This window comes from Elgaria multicarinata, chromosome 9 (assembly GCF_023053635.1).
Source record: "Elgaria multicarinata webbii isolate HBS135686 ecotype San Diego chromosome 9, rElgMul1.1.pri, whole genome shotgun sequence".
Classification (NCBI taxonomy): domain Eukaryota; kingdom Metazoa; phylum Chordata; class Lepidosauria; order Squamata; family Anguidae; genus Elgaria; species Elgaria multicarinata.
In genome coordinates this window covers 92,115,793-92,142,144 of record NC_086179.1, presented here as the reverse complement: position 1 = coordinate 92,142,144, position 26,352 = coordinate 92,115,793, and the positions used below count along the sequence as shown (strand labels likewise).

The window sequence follows — 26,352 nt, the reverse complement described above, 5'->3', positions numbered from 1 at the left end:
GGTGATGTAAGTCATATGTTTTGGTGTTTAGAATCTAAGGCCCATGATGCGGTTACTGCTCTTCCTTTGCTTTGATTCCCCTGCTGCTTCAAAAATAATGTAGGAGTTAATTATCAGGTAGCTCCCTCCAAACCAGAATCAGCTGTGATACTACCATGGGAAGTTACCATGTGATCTTGTACATGTTACAAGGAAAATGGGAAGCCATGAATGGGAAAATGGCAACCAGGCTACAGATTGGAGCAACACCACAGGAGTAAGTGTGTATAGGATTTCTCCTATATCCTTTAGTCCCTTTGTATGAATTGGTGCTTACTTCTAAGTAGACATGTATAGGATGGCATTGTTAGAGAAGTCATTTCCCTAAGAGGGAACATACAGTTATTACAGTGTAGTTTACTCTTTTAAAGCATAATTTACACTTTGATAATTTACCCTTTCAGGCAGGGGGTGGGGGAGACATTAAGGGTGCAATCCTATGGTGCATTAAGGGTGCAATCTGCACCTCCGTGCTCTGGCCACCCCTGCATTTTTGTTAGATGGGCAATTTTGCCCGTTGAGCTGCAGTGGTACAGAGCAGGAGGGAAGGAGGCTGGAACAAGTATAGGAACCTGCATAAGGCAGTATCCCTGGTTTCCTCCTTTCCCCACTACCAGACCTCCCCCTTTCCCCCATCTCTGTGCTCAGGCTTCTGAGCACAGAGAGGTAACCAGCATGGTTGTCTCCATGCAAGTTGTGAAGGGGAGGGAAGCACAGCTTAGTTGCTTCAAGGTTGGAGCCAATAAACGAAACAATCCTATGCCCCCCCCCCCGACACTGTCTAGGGGCCATAAGATAGTGTGGCGTTACCCCACATCTTGTATATCTCTAGATTAGTATGTCTAGTAAGTATGGAATGTTAGAACTGAGTGGCTGTGGTTTATGATGTAATAGGTGTGTGGGGGGGGAAGGAGTATATAAGAAGAGTTGGGAGTTTGTGAGGTGTGGAGTTTGAGTGTGTGTGAGGAGAGCAAGAAGAGTTTGGATTCTAGGGATTTAGGATTGGTGTGAGAAGAGTGAGGTGGTTGGTGTGTGGAGAGTTTAGATCAGGCAGTATTTATAGAATCATAGAATAGCAGAGTTGGAAGGGGCCTACAAGGCCATCGAGTCCAACCCCCTGCTCAATGCAGGAATCCCCCCTAAAGCATCCCTGACAGATGGTTGTCCAGCTGCCTCTTGAAGGCCTCTAGTGTGGGAGAGCCCACAACCTCCCTAGGTAACTGGTTTCATTGTCGTACTTCTTTAACAGTCAGGAAGTTTTTCCTGATGTCCAGCTGGAATCTGGCTTCCTTTAACTTGAGCCCGTCATTTAAAGTATTATATTTTGATTTAAAGCTTTTGAAGAACAATAAACTTATTATTATATTGTTAGCTATCAAATACCACGTGTCAGCTTGGCATTATTTACCTGCCTTACAGTTATTAAACACTCACACCAGAGTATTCACACAGTATATTTTGAGAGATCCTATATTAAACCTGTTTCCCTCATAGCTAGAGGAAAGGTTTTATTTAACCTTCCCTCAGGTTTTCAGGTGATGGTGCTTGGCCTGAGAAGGGTTTATGTGGCGGGCCCAGCGTAAGGGTCTGTTACGTCGCAGATAGCTCTTTAAATATTTTGCACAGAACTATCTTGAAACATTTGTTTCTACATTTATAATAGGTTTGGTTGCCACACTTTGATGTTTTGGCTATTTTAAGTCATTCAGTGTTGGGACTACTGAAGAAGGGATTCGTGAACAAGGAATTGAGAGACCTTAATGACATTTAATGGAATTTTATAAACCACTTTGAGGGCTTTGCTGGGACAAGAAAACTTTAGACATTTAATTAAATATATAATAGTAAAAATTAATAAAATATTAACCACGTTGGGCTTCCTGTTAGAAGGAAAAGTGGGGTACAATCAAGAGATGAAATTAATAATAAGACAGAATGTGTCATTTTGGACAGGATTGTAGAAGTTAAAGCAAAAGAATGAGCTGTGAAAATCAGTGCACAACTCATGCTGTGCGTATTTGAAATTGAAATGCCTCACTGATAATAAACATTTTATACTAGTGTGTTTGTTGCAGGAGAGTCTGAATCTGCCATGACCTCATTACATCATGTATTCACCAAATAAATCATAAACAGCTTTGAGTCATTCACAACCAGCTGTAGTGATGATCAATTACTGCTTTGCAGAAAATATTGCTGCTACAGTTCTGCCACTTCATTTATTTGCTCTTAAATGCAAACACATAATTGTGATGATCTGTGCCTGCAATTTTCCAGGGGGATTTTCCCTTCTTCTAAGCATGGGAAAGTACAGTGTCATTTTAATGATGCTATAAACAGAGATGTCCTAGCCTACAACTGCTAGAATGATATTCCTGAGATAATGTAATTCCAAAGTTGCTTCACTGTGAATTCAGTGACAAAGACCATCTTCAGTGATGCGATACAGAAATGAAACCCACACAAACAACTTTCAAGTTTAAAAGTTAATTTCTGTTGAGAAAGATTTAAAGTGAGGGTTGCCCTCTGCTCTGAGAGTGTTCTGTGTATTGGGACCCTGCTTTTAAATATTTCTCACATTTTACATGATATAGTGGGGAAGTATTTCTAGTATTTATTATATGAATGCAATATTTATGCATGAACATTTTATTGCTATCTCGTTCTAGACATTTTTATGGATAAGATCTTGAATGGTATATGATCAATTCAGTGTATGTTCCACTAGAGGAAGGCCTGATATTACATGCATATTTCTAAGACTGGTATTGATTATCATGTAAGGTTCTCCCTTGTCCATTGTGTGTCCTTGCTTCCATGGCTGAAAACTGTTTATCCATTATTATTATTTAAAAACAAACTAACTACAACCATGAAAATGCTGACACTAAAGCAAAAAAACTTTTTTCCATTCACAACTAAAGTTGGTCATTGCTAAGATAGTGACAAATCCTTCACCAAATATAGCTCAGGTCTAGAGTGTTTTGTACCTGTTTGCAGGTACACATGCTAGAAGAATATGAATTCTGTTGTATGATTCGCCTGCTGCCAGCTTTGTTAGCTACGAATTCCGAAATTTGGCACCCCCTCAAAACCTATGCCTAAGTTTTCTCTAGTTTTGTGCCACTGAACACAAGACAGTATAGCACAAAAGAGAGGAACCCTCACTACAGAAACAGGAACGAAGAAGAGGACCCAGAGAGAGTAATGATAAATACGAGTGTACACTGACGTGTCTGTGACGTTACACCTGTACTAGGCCTGCTGCATAAACCCTTCTCAGGCCAAGCATCACCACTTGAAAACCTGACGGAGGGTTAAATAAAACCTTTCCCCTAGCTATGAGGGGAAACAGCTTAAATATAGGATCTGTTTTTAAATGTACTGTGGCTATATTCTGGCAGGGCTGGTGCTACCATAGAGGCCACTCAGGCAGCCGCCTAAAGCGCCAAGCTAAGAGGGGCACTGGGCGCAGCGCAGCACTCACGCGTGTTGGCTGTGAGCCAGCCAGGCCCAAGGATTCAGCTGGGCCTGGGTGGGCGAGATGGCTTTCCCTTACCCTGTCGCTTCTCACGTGTAGAAAAGGGCGACAGCCCGCGCTAGCTGCAGCATGGCCTTGCTCCTTCTTCTCTCTGGATTAACTGGTAGGTCTAGCAAGGCCCCAAGACTCTGCTTGGGTATGGAGTGTACAGATTGCTTGATAGACAGCCCTGCCTTTATGAAGCAAGACTGACAATGCCACAGGCCTTTTCATACTTCCTTTTCCATCTCTAGGGTTCTCTTTACTAGGGATGTGCGAATCAGCAAAACTCGATCTCGCCAACATTCTCAAATCCTATCTTGAAGCTCATTCCAACTTGCATCCGTATCTGATTGCAAGCTTTGTTTTATTCTTTTTGCGTGAAAATCCTTGCTTATTTTCATGTGTATTTTTCAAGACGTTTGCAACGTGTTATACATGAGGTTGCCATTGAAAGTGGTCCAAAAACTTCAACTTGTCCAAAATATGGCAGCTAGTATTTCAGCACTTCTACTGACTGCCAGTCTGTTTCCGGACCCAATCCAGAGTGCTGGTTTTAACCTTTGAAGCCCTAAATGGCCTGGGGCCAGATTGCTGGAGGAATGTCTCCTCTCGTATTAACCTACATGGATATTTTGAGGCCCTCCTCCTAATGCCCCTACCATATGAGGTGAAGCAGATGGCTACAAGACAGAGGGCCTTTTCAGTGGTGGCACCACATTTGTGGAATGCTCTCCCCATGAGGGACTTGCGAAGACCTTTTTATTCTCCCAGGCATTTTAAGAACTGATTTTAGAGCTTTTAGTAATTTATTCTGTTGATGGTTTTTGATTTCGTTTTACACGCTGAGAAGGTTTAATTATTTGCTGCTATGTTTATCTTGGTTTTATTTTGGGCTGATCTTTTTCTTTTTTTTAATGCTTGTGTTTGATCAGATTTGGAATAAAACTTTCCAAAAATATGGCTTGGGAGAGATTTTTAGATAAGTTTCAAGACCCCTTGATATTCGACATGAGCTGCACATCTCCTGCAAGAAAGCACCACAGGTAAGCCAGAGGTTACATTTGTTGATCTTGGCCATGATTTGTTAAAGAACTCTTCCATCAAACTTCACCCCATCACATAGGGCTGTTTCACACATTACATGGCAGAAAACCTGGGTTTGCCATTGAGTTGCTACTTGAAAGGAGGCCAGAGCCAATCCCAGCTTGGTAACAAGTGTACCTGTATGATACATGACCTTAGAAAGACTTATTTGTCACATTCATATTTTACATTTTTAGGTGTATTCCTTAGACCTCTTAGCTGTTCACCTAAAAAACGTCTGAAGAGGTCTAATAAATAGTGTGGAACAGGCCTTCCCTTCACATTTTCCATCCCTAGAAACTTTTGCTGCAGTGGGTTTCAAAGTTTCTATCGTTAGGAACTTATCGGCCAAGGAACATCCACACATTCCATCATGGAACCCCTCTACATTGCAAAGCATTGGTGGTATCTTTTGGGACGCATACTCAGTTTTCACAGAGCACTAGACAGGGCTTCAGGGTCTCTCTGTCAGCCATGTGAACAGAGGGTGTGCTCCAGAGTACACCCAACCCTCTCTTGCAACTGCTCATTGCAGTAAGGATGGATGTTAATCACGTTTTTCACTGGAGTTCATCTACTCCTTGAGGGACTCCTAATAAGCTTCTGAGGAGTTGAACACAGTTTGAAAGCCACTGAGGCTGATACCATGAAGCTGGGATTGGATGATCCCCTGCCCTGCTTTTGTGCAGTTCTGTAAGCTTTCTGCAGACATCTGAATGTGTGGTGGAGTGGCTAAGGTGTTGGACTAGGAGTCGGGAGATCCGGATTCTAGTCCCCACTCGGCCATGGAAACCCACTGGGTGACTTTGGGCCAATCACAGACTCTCAGCCCAACGTACCCCACAGGGTTGTTTTTGTGAGGATAACATGGAGAGGAGGAGGATTATGTACGCCACCTTGGGTTCCTTGGAGGAAGAAAGGCGGGATAGCAATGTAATAAATAAATAAAATAAATAATGTAGGCACAATCCATCTACGGAGGGGTCGTCGTTATCGGGATTGTGACTACTGGCCCTACTTTCCTTTGCGCATTCCAGAAATTTGGAAAACGAAGTGTCCTGAATCGCATATACAGGAGCCGAAGCACTTCTCACTGTATGCGTATAGGCTCTGTACACAAGATCCAATCAATGTGTGGAGGTTGGGTTGAAGATCTGCCGCAGAGATCCCGCTCCCCGCTCCACATACTGATTGTACCAAGATCTGGAACATCTTCAAAAAGCCTTTCTTTTCTGAAACTGATTCCCCTACTTTTCAAGAAGATCCTTATTGGCAGAATTTTCTGGACAATGTCCCCTTGTTTTCTATTTCAGTTCTGTCAGAGAAATTGCCTCACTTTATGTTTTGGAAAAGTCCTTGGATTTCTATAAAGATTCAAAGCATCTCCCAATCAATTCTGCTTTGGTTGAATTATTCCAAATGAAATGTGTGTGTCCCCCTTGCTCACAGGCCCACTGAGAAGACTGATGGGCTAGTGCCTGATTTAAGTTAGTGGTTTGAATCTATTTGTGCTATGGTCGCAACCTTTGTCACAGCACCCCCTCTCTAGAGATGAGAAGGTTCCCCCCCTAAAAAAGCCTGGGGGAAAAAAAACATAATTTGGGGGTTGTCCTTGGAAAACCTCGTGTGGCGCAGAGCGGTAAAGCAGCAGTTTCTGCAGCCAAAACTCTCCCCACGGCCGGAGTTCGATCCCAGCGGAAGCTGATTCCAGGCAGCCGGCTCGGGTCGACTCAGCCTTCCATCCTCCCGAGGTCGGTCAAATGAGTACCCAGTGAGCTGGGGGAAAGGGAATAATGGCCAAGGAAGGCAACGGCAAACCACCCCGCTATAAGGCCTGCCAAGAAAACGTCAGCGAAAGCTGGCGTCCCTCCAAGAGTCAGTAATGACTCAGTGCTTGCACGAGAGGTTCCTTTCCTTTGCTTCCTTGGAAAAACAATAACAGGGAAAATGGGTTTCATCGGCTAACTTTTCTGGGTTTCCCTGTTTTTCTTCCTGGTCTTCAGATCTCTGCCCCTCCATTTTTCAAAACAGAACTGCCAAAGTAATAAGTCTTTGTGGTATTCATGTTGGTAATGCAAACCCCTTTTCTTCTGTACTCCCACTGTGTCCCTCATAACCACTGATTTGACATCCTGCCCATCTGCTGGTAACTTCTGATTCACCACTGGGGAATTTCCAGCGTATTTTTTCATGCCGTGGATGAGAAGCAAACGGTGCAGTCCTATTGGTTGGCTTCTGGAGCTACTGCTAAGGGGGCCGGTGCTCTTACCTAGGTATAGTTTACACTCATCCAGCAGTAATTCAGTGTTAAATTATTTTTTGGGGAAATCCATTAATTTTAACAACAATATAGAAACAGTGTTAACTGGTTCCTTCCTCCTGAGCAGAAAAGACTTGGTTAGGTTGTCATTTCCCAAAACAGTGATGTCCATATTCCCTTACTTAAGGCAAGGGATTTGGAGGGTGACCACTGCTTTTCTCCTCAGCCTTGCACAAAGCAAAGAGTTACTGCAGTGGTTTATTCTCCGTTGAAGTGGCACCGTGAATGCGCAGTACAGAAATACCTTAATTAGTGTTTCATTAAAATACTGCTGCTTGAAAGTGTCGGTATAAAAGCACACCTCAGTCAGTATTTTTCTCCTTACAGAAGCAGAAAGTTGGATGAAGCGTTGTCGAGTGACCGAATTCTCCTAAAGCTGCATGGACATATCCAAGATGCTTATTCCTCCCTGAAGAAGGCCTTCCTTATGCTTGACAGAGTGAGAGCAATTATTTATAACCATTACTTATACTGTTCCTCCCCCTCCTGCCACATTCTCCTAGTCAGCAGAGCCTTCAAGTCCCTTCGAGACCCTTCGCATCTGTTTAATTTTCCGCTAAAGATTTTAGCTGCATTGGGTTTGCCTTAAGATAATGAATTATTATATGTAATAACTTGCTAAACAGTTGGCTCCTAGCCAGAAATGTTATGATGGGGACCCCAAGGGTACAGTGGGAGGAGTCCTTGTAAGTCAGAGTGAAATGGGAAAAACAAAAACACAACTAGTTTGATAACGCTTAAATTAAAATTATCTGATATATTAAATAATTTTAATCACATAGAACTTAACTTACTACAGTCATCACAGTGCCTTTGTACTCATTGGTCAGAGCACTGGAAGTTAGGAACAGTTTTTTGTGGAATTGAAAATTCGGTCCGTGTGATTTTGCTTTTGTGTCTGTAAATAAAAAAGCTGGAGACGTACTGGTTTAAATGAGTTGAAAATTCATTCAAGGAGGCCTAGAATGGAGGGCCATTAAGTGGGGGGCAGACTTGATAAAGAGGTAACTCAAAGATCTTGCTGTCCTGAGTTGTATTGGATTAGACTTGCTCCCCATTTCCCTTCATGGCAGGTTTTTAAATATGTGAATCGGTATTTTTTTCAACTTCCTCTTCTTTTGATTTGTTTTGATCTGGCTTACATAGATCAGTGTGTTAAAAATCTGAAATATTTGAAAATTATTTTACAGAACAATGCAAAACTAAGTACTCTCTGTGTTTATGAACATTTTCATCAGTTTAATTTTTCAGTAATTGTTTAAAAGCACTTGTCTGTTCAGAAAACGTTGTCTTGCCTTTGACTTTGTCCTCAGTAGTGTCTACATATAGCCAAATTTGATAGCACTGGGACACCTTCACATTCACCATATGATCCCTGATTGGCTAGGATCATTCATGTGACTAATCCAGGAAGCATTGTCCTCACTCTGAATTGGGGTATACACAGAGGTAGGGTTCAAGCCTGCCTTCAGGTATGTGCAAGTAAGAACCGTGGAGTTCAATAGGACATGTGTATTGAACTAGAAGTAGAATTGCAGCCTTAATGTTTTGTACTACATATTCAGTGGCAAGGCATGGGTACAGTACGGTATTTGATAATGCAAGCTATGCCAAGTCTGGTCAACGCAAGGAGTAAATGGCCTTGTCTATAGTGGCTTCTGTTTTTGAGGAAGAACAGCGAGTGATAACTCAGCCGGTCATTAGAGATTTCAGCAACCAGAGGAAAGTTTTAGATGGTGTGATTATGTGACCCAATCCAGGTGGAATGGCTGCTGCTTACCTATCCCAGAGGTGCTAGAATAGATTCCAAAGGAAGAGCAACATGCAACCTATTGCAGTTTATTTTGCAAAAGGAACTTATTGCTCCTATTGCAACTTATTTTATATTTTCTTCGGTTAAGTTTTTTTTTTTAAAAAAAATGAGATTGGGCATAGGCTCTTGTCACCCATCTTCTCATCTCATGTCCATGATCCAAAGTCGGTCACAATTGCTGGCTGAATGATTACCAGTTTGATAGGTCTATGTGCGTGTTTGAGTAAGTGATGTGGTGAACCATCATTTATAAAAGGGGTTATCATTCAGGATATAGCTTTATGATATGAACTGTGAACTTGACAGTGCTATTTTCCCTCCGTTTGGTGGGCTGATATAACTTTTTTTATTATGATGATTTCAATTTGCTACCAACAGTTCTTAAAATTGTATGGTTTATATCTTTGGATTAGCTGAGCAAATAATAAACTGGGGGAGAAAATTAAAGCTTTCATAGCCTGGATGGCACCAGCAAAATGAGCTGCGGGCATATCTTCCGAATTCCTACTGGCATGTTTATTATGGATTTTTATATAAATGCTAGATTGTAATTCTTGTCTTATACACTTACATAACAATTGCTGTCTCTATCTTACCAGCACCGACGGCATAAATGGTGCAGTAAATCCCTCACAAAAGAGAGAATTCTCCTAACAATTTACAAAGTAGAGCTCTCAGTTTCACACACCACAGTGGGTAATGGCAGCACATAGCAGATTAAGTCCCTCATTCAAGCAAGAGATTTAAGTCCCACTGAAATTGCAGAGTGCTAAAGGCTTTAATGAAGAAAATTATTTGGAGACGAGATATTTGAGATGGAAAAAAAAAAGCTTTAGCTGCAGGAAATTTAGGGCTGGCTCATGCTTCTTGGTGGCCTCCACGTGAGTGCCTCAGAAGGTTGTGGGGCTGTTGTCAAGTTTGTGGTGGGACAGCATTTATGCAGAGCTGCCATTTGTGCGCACTGGCATTTCCACACGGAGGCACTCTGCACCGCAAATTGCAGCAGCTGTGTAGACAAAACCAACATGAAGGCATCAGTTCTCATAAATTGTAACTGCATGAGTGCTGCCTGTCCATAAGCCCAGTGACTCCTCCTGCTCCCTAAACACTCATGTGGGGTGTGAGTGGGGGCAGGTTGCCCTCGACCAATGTGAGACCGTTCCTAGTTCATGTGAGTCAGATCAATGATGCATTTTGTGAGGTTATTTTACAATTCTCAGGAAGTGATCTAGGCTGAACAGGTAATAGTTTTGAAGCAAACTATGGCCGTTGCTAGATGGGGCTGTAGCGCGTGTTACATATTGGCGGCGTCCTTACAGGTCCACATGACGTTCACCAGGATCCGTGTTCATCCTGTGGTGAAACCTCTGTTGTGCTGTGTTTTGTGAAACGGCTTTAAGCCCGCTTTTTCCTGTCGGCACACACTTAATTTGGATACGGGCGGTGGAGGTGTGGGACAAAATGAGGTCAGCACTGGTCAGGAAGAGCACTGGCCAGCGGTTTCAGCCAAACCTCATCCTCCATTTGTGCCCCGTGTGCAGCTGTGGCAGCGGCGCGGTGGCTTTTTTTTTTTACTAAACAGGTCTGCTTTGCGCACGAATGGACGACCGAAAAACTGTCTGGTGAGATGTTGGGGTGTGTGTGTTGTGGATGTGTGGGATATGTGGAGCTTGTTACCTCTGTGTGGGTAACTTTTCGGGAAGGCAGGCATCCAACTGTAATGGGAGGTTGGTGGCCTGTTGCAGTGGGCAGTCGCAGGTCCCGTCCTAATGCCGGTGGTTTAGGCTGTGCGGATGATGTAAAGGTGAGCGGGGAATGACAGGCACAGTAGAGGCAGGCAGGGCTGTGTGCCTATTGGTGTGGGTACGCGGCAGCTGGGTGAAAGGGGGCAACAGGCGAGGGTGGGCGGCCATCTTCCATCGGCCACGCAGCAGCCGGCGGAAGGTCAGGGAAGCATCAGCCCAGGGGGTGGGCATGTGCCCTACGGCCCCTTTGCACTGTGTCAATACACTCCCCTATCCTTCCGACTGCATTTGCCGGGGGGGGGGGGCGGAGTGACGGTGGCAGGCTGCTGATGCCTGTTTCGCACCTCCGCTAGTGCGGAAACTGACGAGCCCCCCTTCTTTCTGCTTGGCCCATGTGTAGGTATCAGGAATGGCTCCGAAGGGGAGGGGGGTCACTTGGCGGCACCAGGAGATTCTAGATCTGTTGGACATTTGGGGAGAACACAGGATACAGGAGCAGCTGAGGGCTAGCCACCGCAACTTTAATGTGTTCCAACAAGTGGCACGGGAGATGGGCAAGAGAGGTCATGAACGAACCACAGAAGAATGTCGCACTAAAACCAAGGGCATGCGGACAGAGTACCGGCGTGTGAGGAACCTTAATGTGGGTTGGCTCTGTGGGATGGGGGTGAAGGGCGCAGGGCCGGTCTTCACTGGAAAAACTCAGAGGCCACATGGGAGATGTAGGCGTAGAGTGCACATGCAGACGACTGTCCTCGGATCACAATACATCTGTCATCACCCCCGAAAGCAAATGACAGCATCTCTGCCTTGTCAATGTTGCCGCTCAACAATTCCCATCCTCCTGCCACCGCTGGCCACGCCCCCTGTGGGTCATCCCCCAATGCCAACTGGCTCCCCTGTGCCCAGCCCGGGCGGGGGGGGGGGAATGCAACAAAAGCAGCAGTGGCACTTCAGCCGCCACCGCCGCTGCTGCCAACCACAGCGGATTGCGCTCTTTCGCACTTGTGCAAATCGTGCCGCGGACGAAAAACCCCCCCCCCAAAAATCAGGCCGGTGTGGCTGCGCATCCTGTGCTCGACCCGGCAGCACCACAACCGGAGCAAACTCCCTCAACCACCCCCCTCCAATACCGGGATAACCCACACAACGTGTGGACCATGAGGCGTCACACCTATACAGGAAAACCCGCTTTCACCCCTCCTCAAGCACGGAACACCCGGTAGGTCTAGCAAGGCCCTATATGCGCCCCGGTTAGGCCTCATCTAGAGTATTGTGTCCAGTTCTGGGCACCACACTTCAAGAAGGATGCAGACAAGCTGGAGCGTGTTCAGAGGCGGGCAACCAGGATGATCACAGGTCTGGAAACAAAGCCCTATGAAGAGAGACTGAAAGAACTGGGCATGTTTAGCCTGGAGAAGAGAAGATTGAGGGGAGACATGACAGCACTCTTCAAATACTTAAAAGGTTGTCACACAGAGGAGGGCCAGGATCTCTTCTTGATCATCCCAGAGGGCAGGTCACAGAATAACGGGCTCAAGTTACAGGAAGCCAGATTCTGGCTGGACATCAGGAAAAACTTCCTGACTGTAAGTGCAGTACGACAATGGAACCAGTTACCTAGGGAGGTTGTGGGCTCTCCCCCACTAGAGGCCTTCAAGAGGCAGCTGGACAACCATCTGTCAGGGATGCTTTAGGGCGGATTCCTGCATTGAGCAGGGGGTTGGACTCGATGGCCTTATAGACCCCTTCCAACTCTGCTATTCTATGATTCTATGAAGGAAAGGAGTTCAGAGGAGGTGATTTACTGGTGCAATGCCATTAGTTGCAAAGAATAAACTTACGTTTGCCAGATCTGCTCCAACATGTGGTGGCCAAGTAGCATTGTAATATTGAGCCCCAGTCTCAGATTCTGTATGAATGAGGATTTTTATATTGGCTCCAGATAAGTGATGCTGTTTTATGACTTCAGAAACAGAATGGTTTTGTGTGCCCTGCCACGCAAAACTGAGTTGTCATGATGAACAGAAATGCCTTAGTTTTTGCCTAACAGCTCAGCTGAATTTGGCTTCCTGTTGAGTTAAGCCAGCCTCCCTCAACCTGGCGCCCTCTAGAAGTGGCGCCCTCTAGATGTTAGCCGTACTGGCTGGGGATTGTGAGAGTTGTAGTCCAACACATCTGGAGGGCACAAGGGTGGGAAAGGCTAATGGTGAGTTAGCCTTGCAGTAGCTGGTACAAAGGTAGAATCTCAGCCATATCTGATAGAAAGTCAGTCAATGAACAAATTCTTTGATACCTGGGGGAAATTGAGGGAGTCTGGTTCTGGGGAACAGCTAGTTAGAGTAACAAGTGTGAGAGAGAAGTTTTAAAGAGAACTGCATTGTCTGAGTGAACTAACAGATCCGCTGCTGAGTGCAGCAGACATCTGGGTAGGGCAATGAGAGACTGGCTCAGGCCTATCAGAAATCTCTGGGTTCGGGGGCTTCCAAACAGCAAGGGTGCAGTCCGTAGGGTTGCGCCCGTAATAAAGTGAAAAACAAACAAAATCTTTGCTGTGACTATACTAAAGCAAACCTTCCTGCTTCTGTGTGTTACAGTAAGGCCATTGTGTACTCTTAACTTGTTTACTATTTTCATTTTTCTTCTCCAGATGATTTAATGCAATAACATAACTCTCCATGGGAAAATGTTACGAAGCAGTAATAGTTTTGCCAAACCATTATCCCTTTGTTAGAATAAAAGTTTCTTAAAACTAACTTTGAAGTACATTGTTTGCTGTAATATTGCAGCCGTGTAGACTCTCTGTAGGAAAGCAAAAGCAAGCAAGAAGAGCTTTAGCATGTACTTGCATTGACCCAAGCATGGGAATGGGGCATAATAGTGGTGAGAGCCACATTGGAGCCATAAGTGGACAGAGAAATCCCTCCCTGATTTCTACTTAGCATCACCATCAGAGGAGGGTAGAGCCATTTCCTCCAGCTTTTCCTGTTTCCGTCCTACTACAGCAGCAGTGCTGGAGCATACTGGTCTGCAAATCTCTCCATTCTTGGCCACATCATAACATTTCTCATCTCTCACCCCAATGCTGGGCAGAGAATGTAAATGAGCTGGCAAGAGCAGCCCATTTCTGCTTTCACAGGGAAGAAGAGAGAGGCCTCATTCAGAAGTCACCTTAAACCATGGCTTTAATCATGGTGGTTAAGCCAGAAAGCCGGCTGTGTTCAGAAGACACCTTAAACCATGGCTTTAACCATGGTGGTTAAGCCAGAAAGCTGGCTGTGTTCAGAAGACACCTTAAACCATGGCTTTAACCATACTGAATAAAGCAAAAGGCCTTATTCACCGTGGTTAAAGCCATGGTTTAAGGTGTCTTCTGACCACAGCCTGGCTTTCTGGCTTAACCACCATGGTTAAAGCCATGGTTAGGTGTCTTCTGAAGGGGCCCAACGAGAGGAATTATATCTGTGGTTAGGTTGCTCCACAGCCTGGCAAGCTACTGCCTTAAGCCCTACCCTATTGATTGGATGTTTCAGCCAGCCCACTTCTTTTCTGAAACAAGCATAGATGAAAAATAAAGAATGGAGAAAGTTATGATGGGGGGAATCATGTCTAAACAAGTACCTGGATATAGTTTGTAATGCCATCCCAGTATATTATTTTCAGTGCACATAAATCCACGGCTTCCATGAGGATGTGCAAGGCTTCATATCTGAACCATCCCAAAGAAAGGTGCCATTGTTATATATCCTTTTCTCTACTGAGAGAACTTAGAGATTTATGACCAACTTTTCAATCATTACAAATTCCTAAAGTGAGGAAAATCATAGAACGGTGTGCAATTCAAACAAACATAAAACAATAATTCAAAACAATAAATAACTACTCAGTACAAGAGAATTAAAAATCTTCAAGTAGAGGGTACTTTGGGAGGGTAATGTCACAAAATAAAGTAATTGTAGAATGGCACTGAATGCTCTTTATCCCCCCCCTTTTTTTTAGAATCAAGATGGAAAGATTACAAGAAATGAGCTCCGTCGTATTTTAGATTGTATCATGTTCCGAATAAGTGATGATGACTTCCAAGAATTAATCAAGATAATAGATCCAGAACACACTGGACATCTCAGCTACAATAAATTTTTAAATCTGTTTGAAGACAAGGATTCAATAGTAAGTGTTCCACAGCACCTACATACCTGGAACAAAGTACAGGGCAATATAGTCTTGTGCTTTGAATATAGTGAAATTATTGAAAAGAAACATAGCTTCAAAGGAAGTAAAAGTTCATAATGCTCACTTCTGAAGTTCTTTATGTTTTTAAAGTAATTATTAACATACTCTCAGGCTGTTGCTAGACGAGGCGTTAGCGCGGTGTGAGGCCCGGTCTCCCTGCTGTGCATCCAGATGATGCACAGGGGATCCCGGGGTCAGGCCGGGCTAAGTCCTCCCTTGACCTGGGATAAGCGGATTCGCTTATGGCCCGGCTTTTCCACAGCCCCGGGCTGAGGCTGGGGCTGCGGAAGGTCTAGCAGGGTCCGTGGCTTTTCCTGGCTGCTCGCTTACTCACGAGTAGCCTGGAGAAGCCACACACTGGGTACAGCATTCCATAGGAGCGCTGTGCCCATTGGGCGGGGGGGGGAAATCACAGGGGGGGGGAGATGGGGGCCGGGGGAAAGAGTGGACCCGGCAGGAGAGAGGGGGAGGGAAGAAGAACAAGGACAGGGCATGGCGGACGTGGGGGGAAGAAGAACGGGGACAGGCATGGCGGACGGGGACAGGGCATGGCAGACGGGGGGGAAAGAACGGGGACAGGCATGGCGGACGGGGACAGGGCATGTCGGATGGGAGGAGAAGAACGGGGACAGGCATGGCGGATGGGGAGAAGAACGGGGACAGGGCATGGCGGATGGGCATGGCGGGACGGACACGATGAGCGGGGATGGGCATGGCGAGCGGGGACACAACGAGCGGGCAGGGGCGGGCATGGCGAGCGGTGGGAGGACGAGCGGGTGATTGGGTGGGCATGGCGAGTGGGGACATGACGAGCGGGCAGGGGGCGGGCATGGCGAGCGGGCAGGGGGGGAATCAGGCATTGTGGGGGGGAAATCAGGGGCAGGGGGAGCGGGGAACCCTTTATTTTTTTTAAAAAAAGGACTTACCTTTCCGTTGGTGCACTCCTGCGCACATGGCCCTTTAAGATCCCAAAGAAAATGGCTGACACGACGGGGCTTCCCCTTACTCCGTCACGTGTTACAACTAGAAAAGGGCGACGGCGCATGCTAGCTGTAGCATGGCATTGCCCCTACTCCCCACCGGATTATCAGGTAGGTCTAGCAAGGCCCTTAGTAGGTAACACTTTAAGACCAAGTCAGTTTAGCCCGTTTAAGCTTGAACTAGATAAACTCATAAAAGATACTAGTTTTTGTATTGTGCCTTGATAGTTGGCTAAGGAGCAATGGGACATCTTTTCCCAGCTCCAGAGGACAGCAAAGGTGGACATTTGACAGGGCCCTAAGTCTGGCAAAGGATCCTGTCTGTGTACAACAGCTCCACCATTTTTGCTTTGCACAGAGCACTCGAGATCAGATGAAGCACAAGAGAATCCTAAAGGTTTATGTCCCATAACTTTCAGGTTAAGGGGACTTCTGAGGATGTCTGGACCATCACTTTCTTTTCCCTTGAAAATATCTGCTCTTGAAGGCTGAAAGGGTGGTGGTCCACCTCCTGAACAGCAACTTCAACCCTGAACACTGTCTCCAACATATTTCACTTTTAACTCCCAAGTTCTACAGTGGCATATCAACATGACAGTTTTGACCTCCAAAGTTCTAAATATCTTTTAGAGCCTAAAGTTTAGACTGAGGGTGTACTTTTCCCTGTGGCCTATTGAGATCTTTGTGGTTGGATGAGAACACTTTTTTCAGAACGCCTGTTGTGTTTTCAGTTCCACTGATGAGACGTGTAGCGAAGCCTTCTCATTGGTTGCTCTGCTACTTCCGAGGTGTGCCAGGGCCATAGCTATTTTAGTGGGTTCAGAATTTAGTGGCTTGAGGTTATTTTAGCTACACTTCTATATTACGTTAGAGTCATGTCACCTTAGGATATTATGAATTGGCCTTGATTTGGGTGAAGAACAGTTTTTGTTAATGTTCTACTTGTGCGAGCAGTCTGTGGTGTATGAAAAGCATGTAAGAAACCACAGTGGAAACCCATGAGCAGGGGACCCTGGGCGAATATGGGGAGCCTTGCTTATTGAAGTTTCTGCTATGTCTTCCATGAGTATTCATCTCCATGTTATGTCATTCATGTGTGTAGACCTGACATGTCAGCAATTAGACATGCTAATCAGGGTTGGTTTATGCTGTATCTAAATATGGCTTTAATAGTAGGGAGTCTGGCTGCAGGGGACTGACTGCTCTCAACAATACAGAGTTGGGGCCTTGCTAGATGACGGAGTAGCCCAGTGAGAGCCCCGGGCTGGCCCCTGTGTGTCCAGATGATGCACAGGGGATCCTGGGCTCAGGCAGGGGTAATGTTCCCTGGGCCCGGGATAACCGGCACTGTTTGTGGCCCGGTATTCCCTGTGGTCTCGGGCTGAGCCCGAGACCGCGGGCTTGTAGCCCGTTCTGGCACGTTTCCCTGCTATGGCATTTACTCGTGAGTAGCTGTGAAAAGTGGTGTGCAGCACTCCGCAGGAGCGCTGCAGCCATCAGGGCAGGGTGGGGAGATGGGGGGAACCCGGAGCCAGGGGGGATGGGGGGGAATGGGAGATCGTGGAGAAGGGGGGGAATCAGAGATTGCGGGCGGGCGGGGGGATCGGAGATCACGGGGGATGGGGGGATCGGAGATCGCAGGTGGGCAGGCAGGGGATCGCGGCCAAGGGGGGAAATTGGCAGGGGGAAGCAGGGAACCCTTTATTATTATTATTATTTTTAAAAACCTACCTTTATTGTTGGTGTGCTCCTGTGCACATGGCCCCTTTAAGGAAGAAACAAAATGGCTGACACGACGGGGCTTTTGTTTTTACCCCGTCACGTCGATGTGTGGATAGGAGCGACAGCCCACGTTACTTCTAGCGCGGGCTGGCCCCTCCACACACCCTGATTTTAAGGTAGGTCGAGCAAGGCCCTTACTCTCAGTAAGAGAGTTACTGAGTAAGAGAGTTACTCAGTAAGAGAGTTACATAGTATCTGGACTGTTACAGATACTATGGCTTCTGTTTTGCCCAGATTATCTCTCTTAATCTGCATATATATTTTCCAGAATGCTACAATATCATTCTTTATCATTCCAGAGTGATAGCTCTGTTGGTCTGTTGCCGAAAAAGCAACATAAATGCTTGTGGCACCTTAACGGCCGACAGATATATTATGGTGTATGCTTTCATGGGCAGGAGCTCACTTCATCCGATGCACCAAGTGTTATCTTCAGTCGGTAACTGCCAGCATATTCTCTCCTTTTTAAAACAAACAAAAATTGTGGGGACTCATGGTAGGATGCAAGGGCAAGTCTATGGCTTGCGCACACGCGCACACACACACACACACTCCAATAACCTATACAGTGAATCAAGGCTTACTTCGAGCATTGTGTGGGCTTCAATTTTCACCATAGGTTATAGGGCTGGTGCCCTAATTTGAGTTAGGACCCTGGCAATACAGGAAGTAGGTTAACCCTATCCCTCCATGCTATATGCCCTATGCTGCACCTCCTGCCCCACAAGCCACTGTTTACCATGCAGGGGCAAACAAACAGGTACTGTACAGGCGCTTGCATGTTTTGCCATGGGGTGTGTTGTGTATGTGATGGCGCCTGGGGAACAGTTAATGCCCTGTGGGGGCATTGATAGTCCACGGCTAGTGAAAGAAATGATTTTAATTCTATGGAGTTTAATAATTTAAACTCTTCTACATGACATCTAGTTTAGCCTTAAGTAATATAAAACCAATAACTGGATTGAAAAAAGAGGATGGGTTTCAGGAAGAGAATTATTTTCAACTGGTAAAAACTCAATGGCCTCATTTAAACTTTTGGGTTCAGAAATACTCGATTTAAAGCTCATTGTGCCTCTTTTCTACGTAATATTGTTCTAAAAAAAAATCCACTCCAATGTCAAACAAACAAATCACTGGTCAGATTTAAGAAATGTTCAACCCATAGGTCCCCAATTCTATTATTGTGAATTACATCTATGTGCCCCAGTGCATTTTCTACAATTCCATGTCTGTGGTTTTTCCTATATATAACTTTGTACAGGGATATTCAATGGCACAAATTACATTAACACTTTTAAGTCTTGTGAAACACCTAAGGAAATGTTTTTTTACTATCTACTGGATCGTAAAAAAAAAAAAAAAAGTGTTTCTCTGAAGTGTTTCCTACGCACATTATTTCCACACTGGAAATCTCCCCGCAGGACTGTTTTCCTTGGCAGGATTGCAATTCCTGAGATTTAAAATACTTATTGCAATCAAGAAAGCAGTAGTTAGCTTCTTAGTTCTTCTGTAAGTAATTAATGGTTTCTCCTCACAAGCAAGTATATCTTCCAAAAAATGCTAATGTTGATTAATACTTTTCTTCCAAGTGATGCTTGGAATCTGCAGATCACTCTGTTGTTATAGATTTTCTGTTGGCATTAAATAACCATCTTGAATCAGTTGCAGAGCTCTAGTATTCATAGAATCATAGAATAGTAGAGTTGGAAGGAACCTATAAGGCCATCGAGTCCAACCCCCTGCTCAATGCAGGAATCCGCCTTAAAGCATCCCTGACAGATGGTAGTCCAGCAACTTCTTGAATGCCTCCAGTGTGGGAGAGCCCACAACCACCCTATGTAATTGGTTCCATTGTCATACTGCTCTTTCAGTCAGGAAGCTTTTTCTGATGTCCAGCCTGAATCTGGCTTCCTATAACATGAGCCCATTATTCCATATCCTGCACTTTGCAGTGATCAAGAAGAGATCCTGGTCCTCCTCTGTGTGACAACCTTTCAGGTACTTGAAGAGTGCTATCATGTCTCCCCTCAGGGCCTTGCTAGACCTGGTGGTAAATCTGGGGGAGAGGAGGGGAGACCTCGCATTACGAATAACGTGAGATCTCGCCCTTATTCACATGCAAGCCGTGACGTGCTCTGGAGGAGAGTCGTTGTGGCTGCTATTTTTTTTATTCTTAAAGCAGCAGCAGCAGTGCAGGGGCCAGGAAAGGTTTCCCCCCCCCGGCCCCGTTCTCCTTCCCCCCCCGCCCACGATGTCCGATTCCCCACCCGCCCACCGGCCCCATTCTCCTTCCCCGGCCTGCAATGTCCGATCATCTGCCCGATGTCCCCCCACCCGCGATGTTCAATCCCCCGCCCACCCGTGATGTCCAATCCCCCGCCCGATGTCCCCCACCCACAATTCCCCCCTATGTTCCTTGGCCCGCGATTTCCCCTTGATCTCACTGGCCTCCGTTTCCTGCCCCCCCATGTTCCCACCATAGCCCTGATGGCCACAGTTCTACTATGGAGCGCTGTGGCCCGTCTGCCACTTTCCCCGGCTACTCGGGAGTAAATCCGGTAGCCAGGAAAAGCGGTGGACCTGGCTACACGCCTGTGGTCTCGGGCTCAGCAGGAAAAACCGGGCCTTAAGTGGTGCCGGTTACCCTGGGCCCAGGGAGGGTTCACCCCTGCCTGAGCCCAGGATACCCTGTGCGTCATCTGGATGCACAGGGGTGAGCCTGGGGCTCGCACGGGGTTAAAGCCCCGTCTAGGAAGGCCCTCAGTCTTCTCTTCTCCAGGCTAAACATGCCCAGTTCTATTGGCTGACTCTACAATGCTTACTGCGTAGCCTCTGTCAGCTATATTGTTGTGTACTTTAGAACAATATTATTTCCAGTAGTATTCAGCTTGAGACCCAACTTGAACCTCAAGCTGAAACAGGTAACCAGTTTAGACTTTTTATGGTCTACATTTTCCTTTTTTCTCCCTTTTTCGCTTTTTGTCTCCTGTTTCCTTCCCTAAAAACAGTCTAAACAAACAAACTAAAAAGAAATAGTACTGTTGTCATTGATGTGACCCATAACATGACCCATGATCCACCAACTTAAGATAAAGGGTTTAGAACAGGCTCTCCAGATGTTGTTGGACTGCAGCTTTCTTCTGCCCTAGCCAGCTTAGCCAGTGTTGGGGGATAATGAGCATTGCAGTCTAACACCTGGAGGACCACATGTTCCTTATCTCCGATTTAGAACAGCGGTTCTCAAACTCACCTTTTGTGAACCACTTGGAAATTGCTGAGGTGTTTGGCAGATCTCTTAATAAACTTTTTTTGTTTTGTTTTACAGATCAAAGCTTGTATACATAGAATCATAAAATAGTAGAGTTGGAAGAGGCCTATAAGGCCATCGAGTCCAACACACACACACCCCGGCTCGATGCAGGAATCCACACTAATTCATACTTTAATGACCACAGTCTTGATTTTATATGAATCAATTGAGGGAGATTTTCAGGCTCAATTACAGTCTTTTTTTAAAAAATATTTTATTACAAGATAAAAATATATTTACAGTTGTTTCTACAAAAAATGATTACAGTCTTTAAAAATACTAAAAGGTTTTAACAGTAAAGCATTATCTTATCCATTTTATATATCTATCTTTCCTGATCCAGTTTCAACCTCATTGGATAGTAGCAATGGTGAAGGAGAAATTAGTTATGTAGAATCTTTAACGTAGTTTACAAAAGAGGACCAATTACAGTCTTGAAAACATTGAGACGATGCAAACTAAGTCCCATTTTAAAATCAGATTAATTTTGGATATCTGACGCATGTCCTCCAAATTTGATTCATTTGAATAGGACCTTTTCCAAATTGAATATGGGCAATCGGTATATGTGGCATCTCAAGTTTTAATGGGATTTTTTGGTGTCATTTGTCTACAATGCTAAAAAAAACCCACAACCTCCTTGATTTTGACACTTTTCATAACCAGGGGTTAGTTCAGGGGCTTAGTTGAACTTGGATCCCATTGAAATCAATGGGGCTAGTTAGTCATAGCATAGGTCTCGTTGATTTCAGTGGAAACTAAATGCAACTAACTTAGTCTGGATAATTTTAAGCTTCTCGTGGATATGCCTTTGAAGTGGCCAAAGTTTTATAGTTCTTTAAAACACACACACCACACAGAGATTTGCCTGGAACTGTGATACGCTGTTGTTGTTGTTTATATCCTGTCTTTTCCCTAATACTGGGATTTAGGGCGGCTTTACAGATTAAAACATGTACAGTTAAAATAGATAAAGATATACAACTTTTTTTTTAAAAAAAAAAATTAAACACACTACAATATTAACACTTTTAAAACAGAGATCTTGTGGTGTAGCTTCTAACCACAACTTTTTGTTCAGTATGTTATCTTCTTTGGAGGGAGACTATACTATCAGTATTGTTATTACTGCATTTTAGTAAGATAAACAACACCTCAACCAAAGGTTTTATAGCTTCATCAGAACCTTTCATGATATTTCATGTTTATTAGATTATTTTTAGGGTCTCAATGCATCAGTCAAATAAACATTGATTTATCCTTTTGCATAGGCAAATATAACCAGCAGGATTTTAAAATGAGTACCTAGTATACAAAATTTAAGGTTCCTGTTGAAAAATGGATGGTATGAATAGCTCTGGAAACTGCTGAAGGAACAAACTTAGAACAACCCACATTCCATTTTAATCATTTTTTGGAAAAGAATACAATTTGATTCATTTGCCCTGGAGCCTTTCCTCAATTCTTGAGCTGCATCGTGGTTTTGCTGAGAGTCTCTTGACACTTTACAAGTCAGTCATATTCCACCATTGTTCCACCAACCTTTGCTTCGGTAAAACCCATCGTGTGTAAAGACACACATTCTTAAACATGGATATGCAGCTGCATGAGGAGCGCCAATCAATTGGGACTCTGTGGCACGTGATCCTGGATGTTTTCTTTGTGGAAACTCTGGCTCCCATTAACTCCATGTATGCACTGCAAGTGTGAAGAAGCATCAGAGGCATCTGATGTTTGAGGCGCTCTGAACACCTAGGGGGGACCACATTACACCAGCCTTATAATCTTTTCACTGGCTGCCAATTAGTTTCCGAGCAAAGTATAAAGTGTTGATTATTACCTTTAAAGCCCTACATGGTTTGGGTCCAGGCTACCTGCGGGATGGCCTTCTCCTGTACAGTCCGCCACGCACACTCAGGTCCTCCGGGAAGAATTTACTTCAGCCAACAAAAACAAGGCTGACAACTATTACCCAGAGGACCTTTTCCTCTGCCGCTCCCAGTTTGTGGAATGGCTTGCCGGGAGAGATTCGTCAACGTAACAGTCTTCCAGAATTTAAGAAAGCCATAAAGACTGATCTCTTCCGACAGGTCTACCCAGTTGAATTTTAAGATGCCTTTTTTAATGGTGTGCTGCTTTTAATGATGCACTGGTTTTAAACGTTTGAATTAGTTGTATGTATTTTATGGTGTTTTTATTTGTGTTGTACCCCACCTCGATCCAGAGGGAGAGGCGGGTAACAAATAAATAAATATATTATTATTATTATTATTATTATTATTATTATTATTAAGAATTGGGCTCCACCTGTCGCTTTACATCTCTGGTAAAGTAATATGAGGAGGTCTTGGTTCTTGTTAAGAATGCCGTAAAGGTCTGAGGTCTCTGGGTCTTGGTAAGTGTTGATGGTAGTGTGGCCTCCTATCAGGGCGAACAGGCCTCTGAGCAGGCTAAATCCTGCCCCATTTTAGATATCCCAATTAGTCCAACCCAGTGTGTAAAGAAAGTCCAGTTCTCACTGGATTCAGAGATTCTACTACTACAGAACAAAATCAAAAAAAGAACAAACCCTGGATATTTCTGGGATTTGCCACCATCTCTGTTCCCCTTCTCACTATTTCATGAAATGTTTCAATTCAGTTTCATACATTCATCAAATCCCCCTGGTCCCCCCCCCCCCATATAAATGCTCTGTCCATGAGAGGTGTGCGTGTGTGTGTCAAGTGGTCCTCAACCATGATGAGGTGTGGTGTTAGGTAACATGATGTTTCAGGGGGACATTTAGTGAAAAACATGTTTTTATTCTTACGGCATTTGGGGTCAATTCTACCCCATTGGAATGATGGGACAACTGAAAAACCAGGAACCTAAGCTAGTAGGAGTCCAAGTGACTCCACATATATTTATAAATGCATTTATTAATCTATTACTTATGAATTAATCATATTTGTATGCTGCCCAGTAACAGAAAATTCTTTGAGCTGCTTACATAACAAACAGTGACCAATGGTGTTTTCTTCAAATACAGTGAGCATTGTCTGTTCAAATACCTATACTTCTTGGAAGCTAAACAACCCACACTGGCCTGAACATTGCAAAGGACATCGCTTTCTAGTAGACTTGGGTCTACAGTTGATCAAATCCTGGGCTGAGTCTAGGGACTCAGCCCCAGTTGTCAAGAGAGGCAGCCTCAGAAACTATAGATGCTGCCACTGCTAATGCCGAGAGAAGGGGTAGTGGTTACCACTGCAGTCATGCAGTGACAGAAAAGCACACCTGTGTTGGGTTTAATGTAACTGTTGTTATCTGTCCTCATGCAGTTCTGCAATGTGTTTGTGCATAGGCTGCACAGGTAGCTTGTGCTGTGGTTTCAAGGTCTGTGAGATTTCTGGTTTGCGGGTTATTCACAACTCACAATAGTTGCATTGTTATACTTGGGCAACTGCTATAATTACGTTATGTGATGGTAATGCCACAGTATATTGTTCTATATTTCAAAAACTCTGGTGTCAGGTAGACTCCACATATTATTTGTGGGGGCTTTTATAAGTTACATTGTGGGTATTATTGACCCTGATGACTTCTATGCAACCATATGTCAAAGAAATTCCCTTATCCTGTAAGGAGGGGACAGGAATCTAGGCATGTCCAGGTTCAAAGACTTTATTCATGAACTACGCATGTAGGAGAAAGCTCACCTCCAGCAAGCCGAAGGCTGAACTCTCTGCCCATCACCCACATACAGCATACTTTTATGCTTTCAAAGTTGCTCTGACGAAATCATACTTTTCGCTCCTCCTCCCTCCCGTGACTGATCACAAGTCCCATACATGTTCCATAAACAAAACCATTCTTACGTAAACAATGCCATATTTTGGCAGCCTATGACCAGTACAAATGTTGCATTCTGTTCTTTGATAAGCTCCCCTTCCCAAGAGCAATGGAAAGTTTCTCGAGCCCGCTCTGGGCTCCTTTCAATGCCCAGTCGGGGGTGGGGTGGGGTGGGGTGGGGGCTTAGGTGATAAACAGAGAAACGATGCGCCTTCATGTCTGTGTTACAGAGCCTGGTTCCTAAACACAAGGCAGGTGTGTTTTAGGAAAAAGCCGCATTTGGCTGTGGTAGATAGGGGGCCAGTGCCTAGGCACAGAGTTCAGGACAGCCTAGAACGGCTGACCAAGAGGTTTTTCTGTGCCTTTTTATTCGAAAAGCAAGAAAGGGAGGGAGAGAGAGGTGAAGAGAGATTCTGGGTTTTTGTGCACTGGATTCTTCTTCATTTAAAAAAAGTATCACCTTTGAGTCATTTGTAAAACACAAAAATCAGTTACCTTTGATCTTGTAGGAAACAGTACATTGGAAGAGTTTTAATACAAGTATTATTTTTTTATCCTTTCAGCCAGATGCCAAATGGATTAATGGTTCACAGAAGGCTAAAAAGCCAACTTCTGTTCTTGAAGCTTGGAATATTGTAAGTAACAAAAGCTTTGCTTTTTTAAAAATTAAAGCAAGATTTTTTTACTGATTTGAAAGTATAATTTTGCTATATAATATACTACAACTCTTTGTAAATGTTTGAATTTCCTTGTCAAAACGGTCACACATTAGGCAGAAGATGTCCTAGCTGAGCAAATCAAAGGATACTGGAATGAATTTACCAAAGCTTTGCAGGCATGCGATCCTCGAAATAATGGTATTATTAGCAGAAATAATTTCCGAAAAGTTCTTCAGCTCTATTGTCCCTCATTAACTGACGACCATTTTATCGCGTAAGTAACTAGTGTAGCAGACATTGATCCCTTCAAATGTGTTTGCTTTTCTTTTTGCATTTTATTCTTAGCTCTCTTTGTCCAAGACTTCATCTTAATCAGTTGCATTCCTTGACTGCTCATTGTCATATGCAACAAAGAGCCAAATTTAGTATGGCATAAGCTTTCGTGGTCTAGAGTCCGCTTCATCATAGGGCATGTCTGCACCAGCCCTGTATCCCAGGAAAGTCCCAGGATTGTCCCTGTACGTCCACATGACACCCAGGGGATCCCGAGGGCAACCAGGGACAACCCCTCAATTTTCCAGGGATAACTGGTTCCCCAGTTATCTTGATTTTTCCCGTGGTCCCACGATTGTCCTGAGACTGTGGGAGGTGTGGGCGCCCGTCCTGCCTAGTGCCCGCTTACTTGCGAGTAAGTGCAGCACTAGAAATGGGCATGGAGCCACATGGTGCAGCTCTGTGCCCATCGGGGAGGGGGTGGTAGCAATTTTACCACCCCTGAGATGGCAGGGAGGGGGTTTGGGGGCGAATTTTGAGGTAAAGTTTCTCTCTCTCTTACTTTTCATTGGAGCGGGGCCTTGCTCTTGTGTGACTGCCTCTGCTGCTTCCAGCCCCAAAATGGTGGCCCCAATGTCCTGCTTCCTCCCTTGACGTTGTGCACCTCATGTAAATCCAGGGGGAGGAAAGAAGGTACCATATTTCTTTGATTCTAAGACACACTTTTTTCCCGTATAAACATCTCTAAAAACAGGGTGCGT

General features: G+C 44.6%; 1 protein-coding gene across 1 annotated transcript in view; it reads left to right on the top strand.

Moving 5' to 3' along the window:
• EFCAB6 (EF-hand calcium binding domain 6) overlaps positions 1-26,352 on the top strand; it is a 148,405-nt gene that overhangs the window by 35,808 nt on the left and 86,245 nt on the right. The window contains exons 9-13 of the mRNA XM_063134330.1: positions 4,495-4,605; positions 7,293-7,404; positions 14,523-14,693; positions 25,223-25,294; positions 25,432-25,592. Of these exons, the coding sequence (XP_062990400.1) occupies positions 4,495-4,605; positions 7,293-7,404; positions 14,523-14,693; positions 25,223-25,294; positions 25,432-25,592 (627 nt within the window). The remainder of the gene's footprint in view (positions 1-4,494; positions 4,606-7,292; positions 7,405-14,522; positions 14,694-25,222; positions 25,295-25,431; positions 25,593-26,352) is intronic.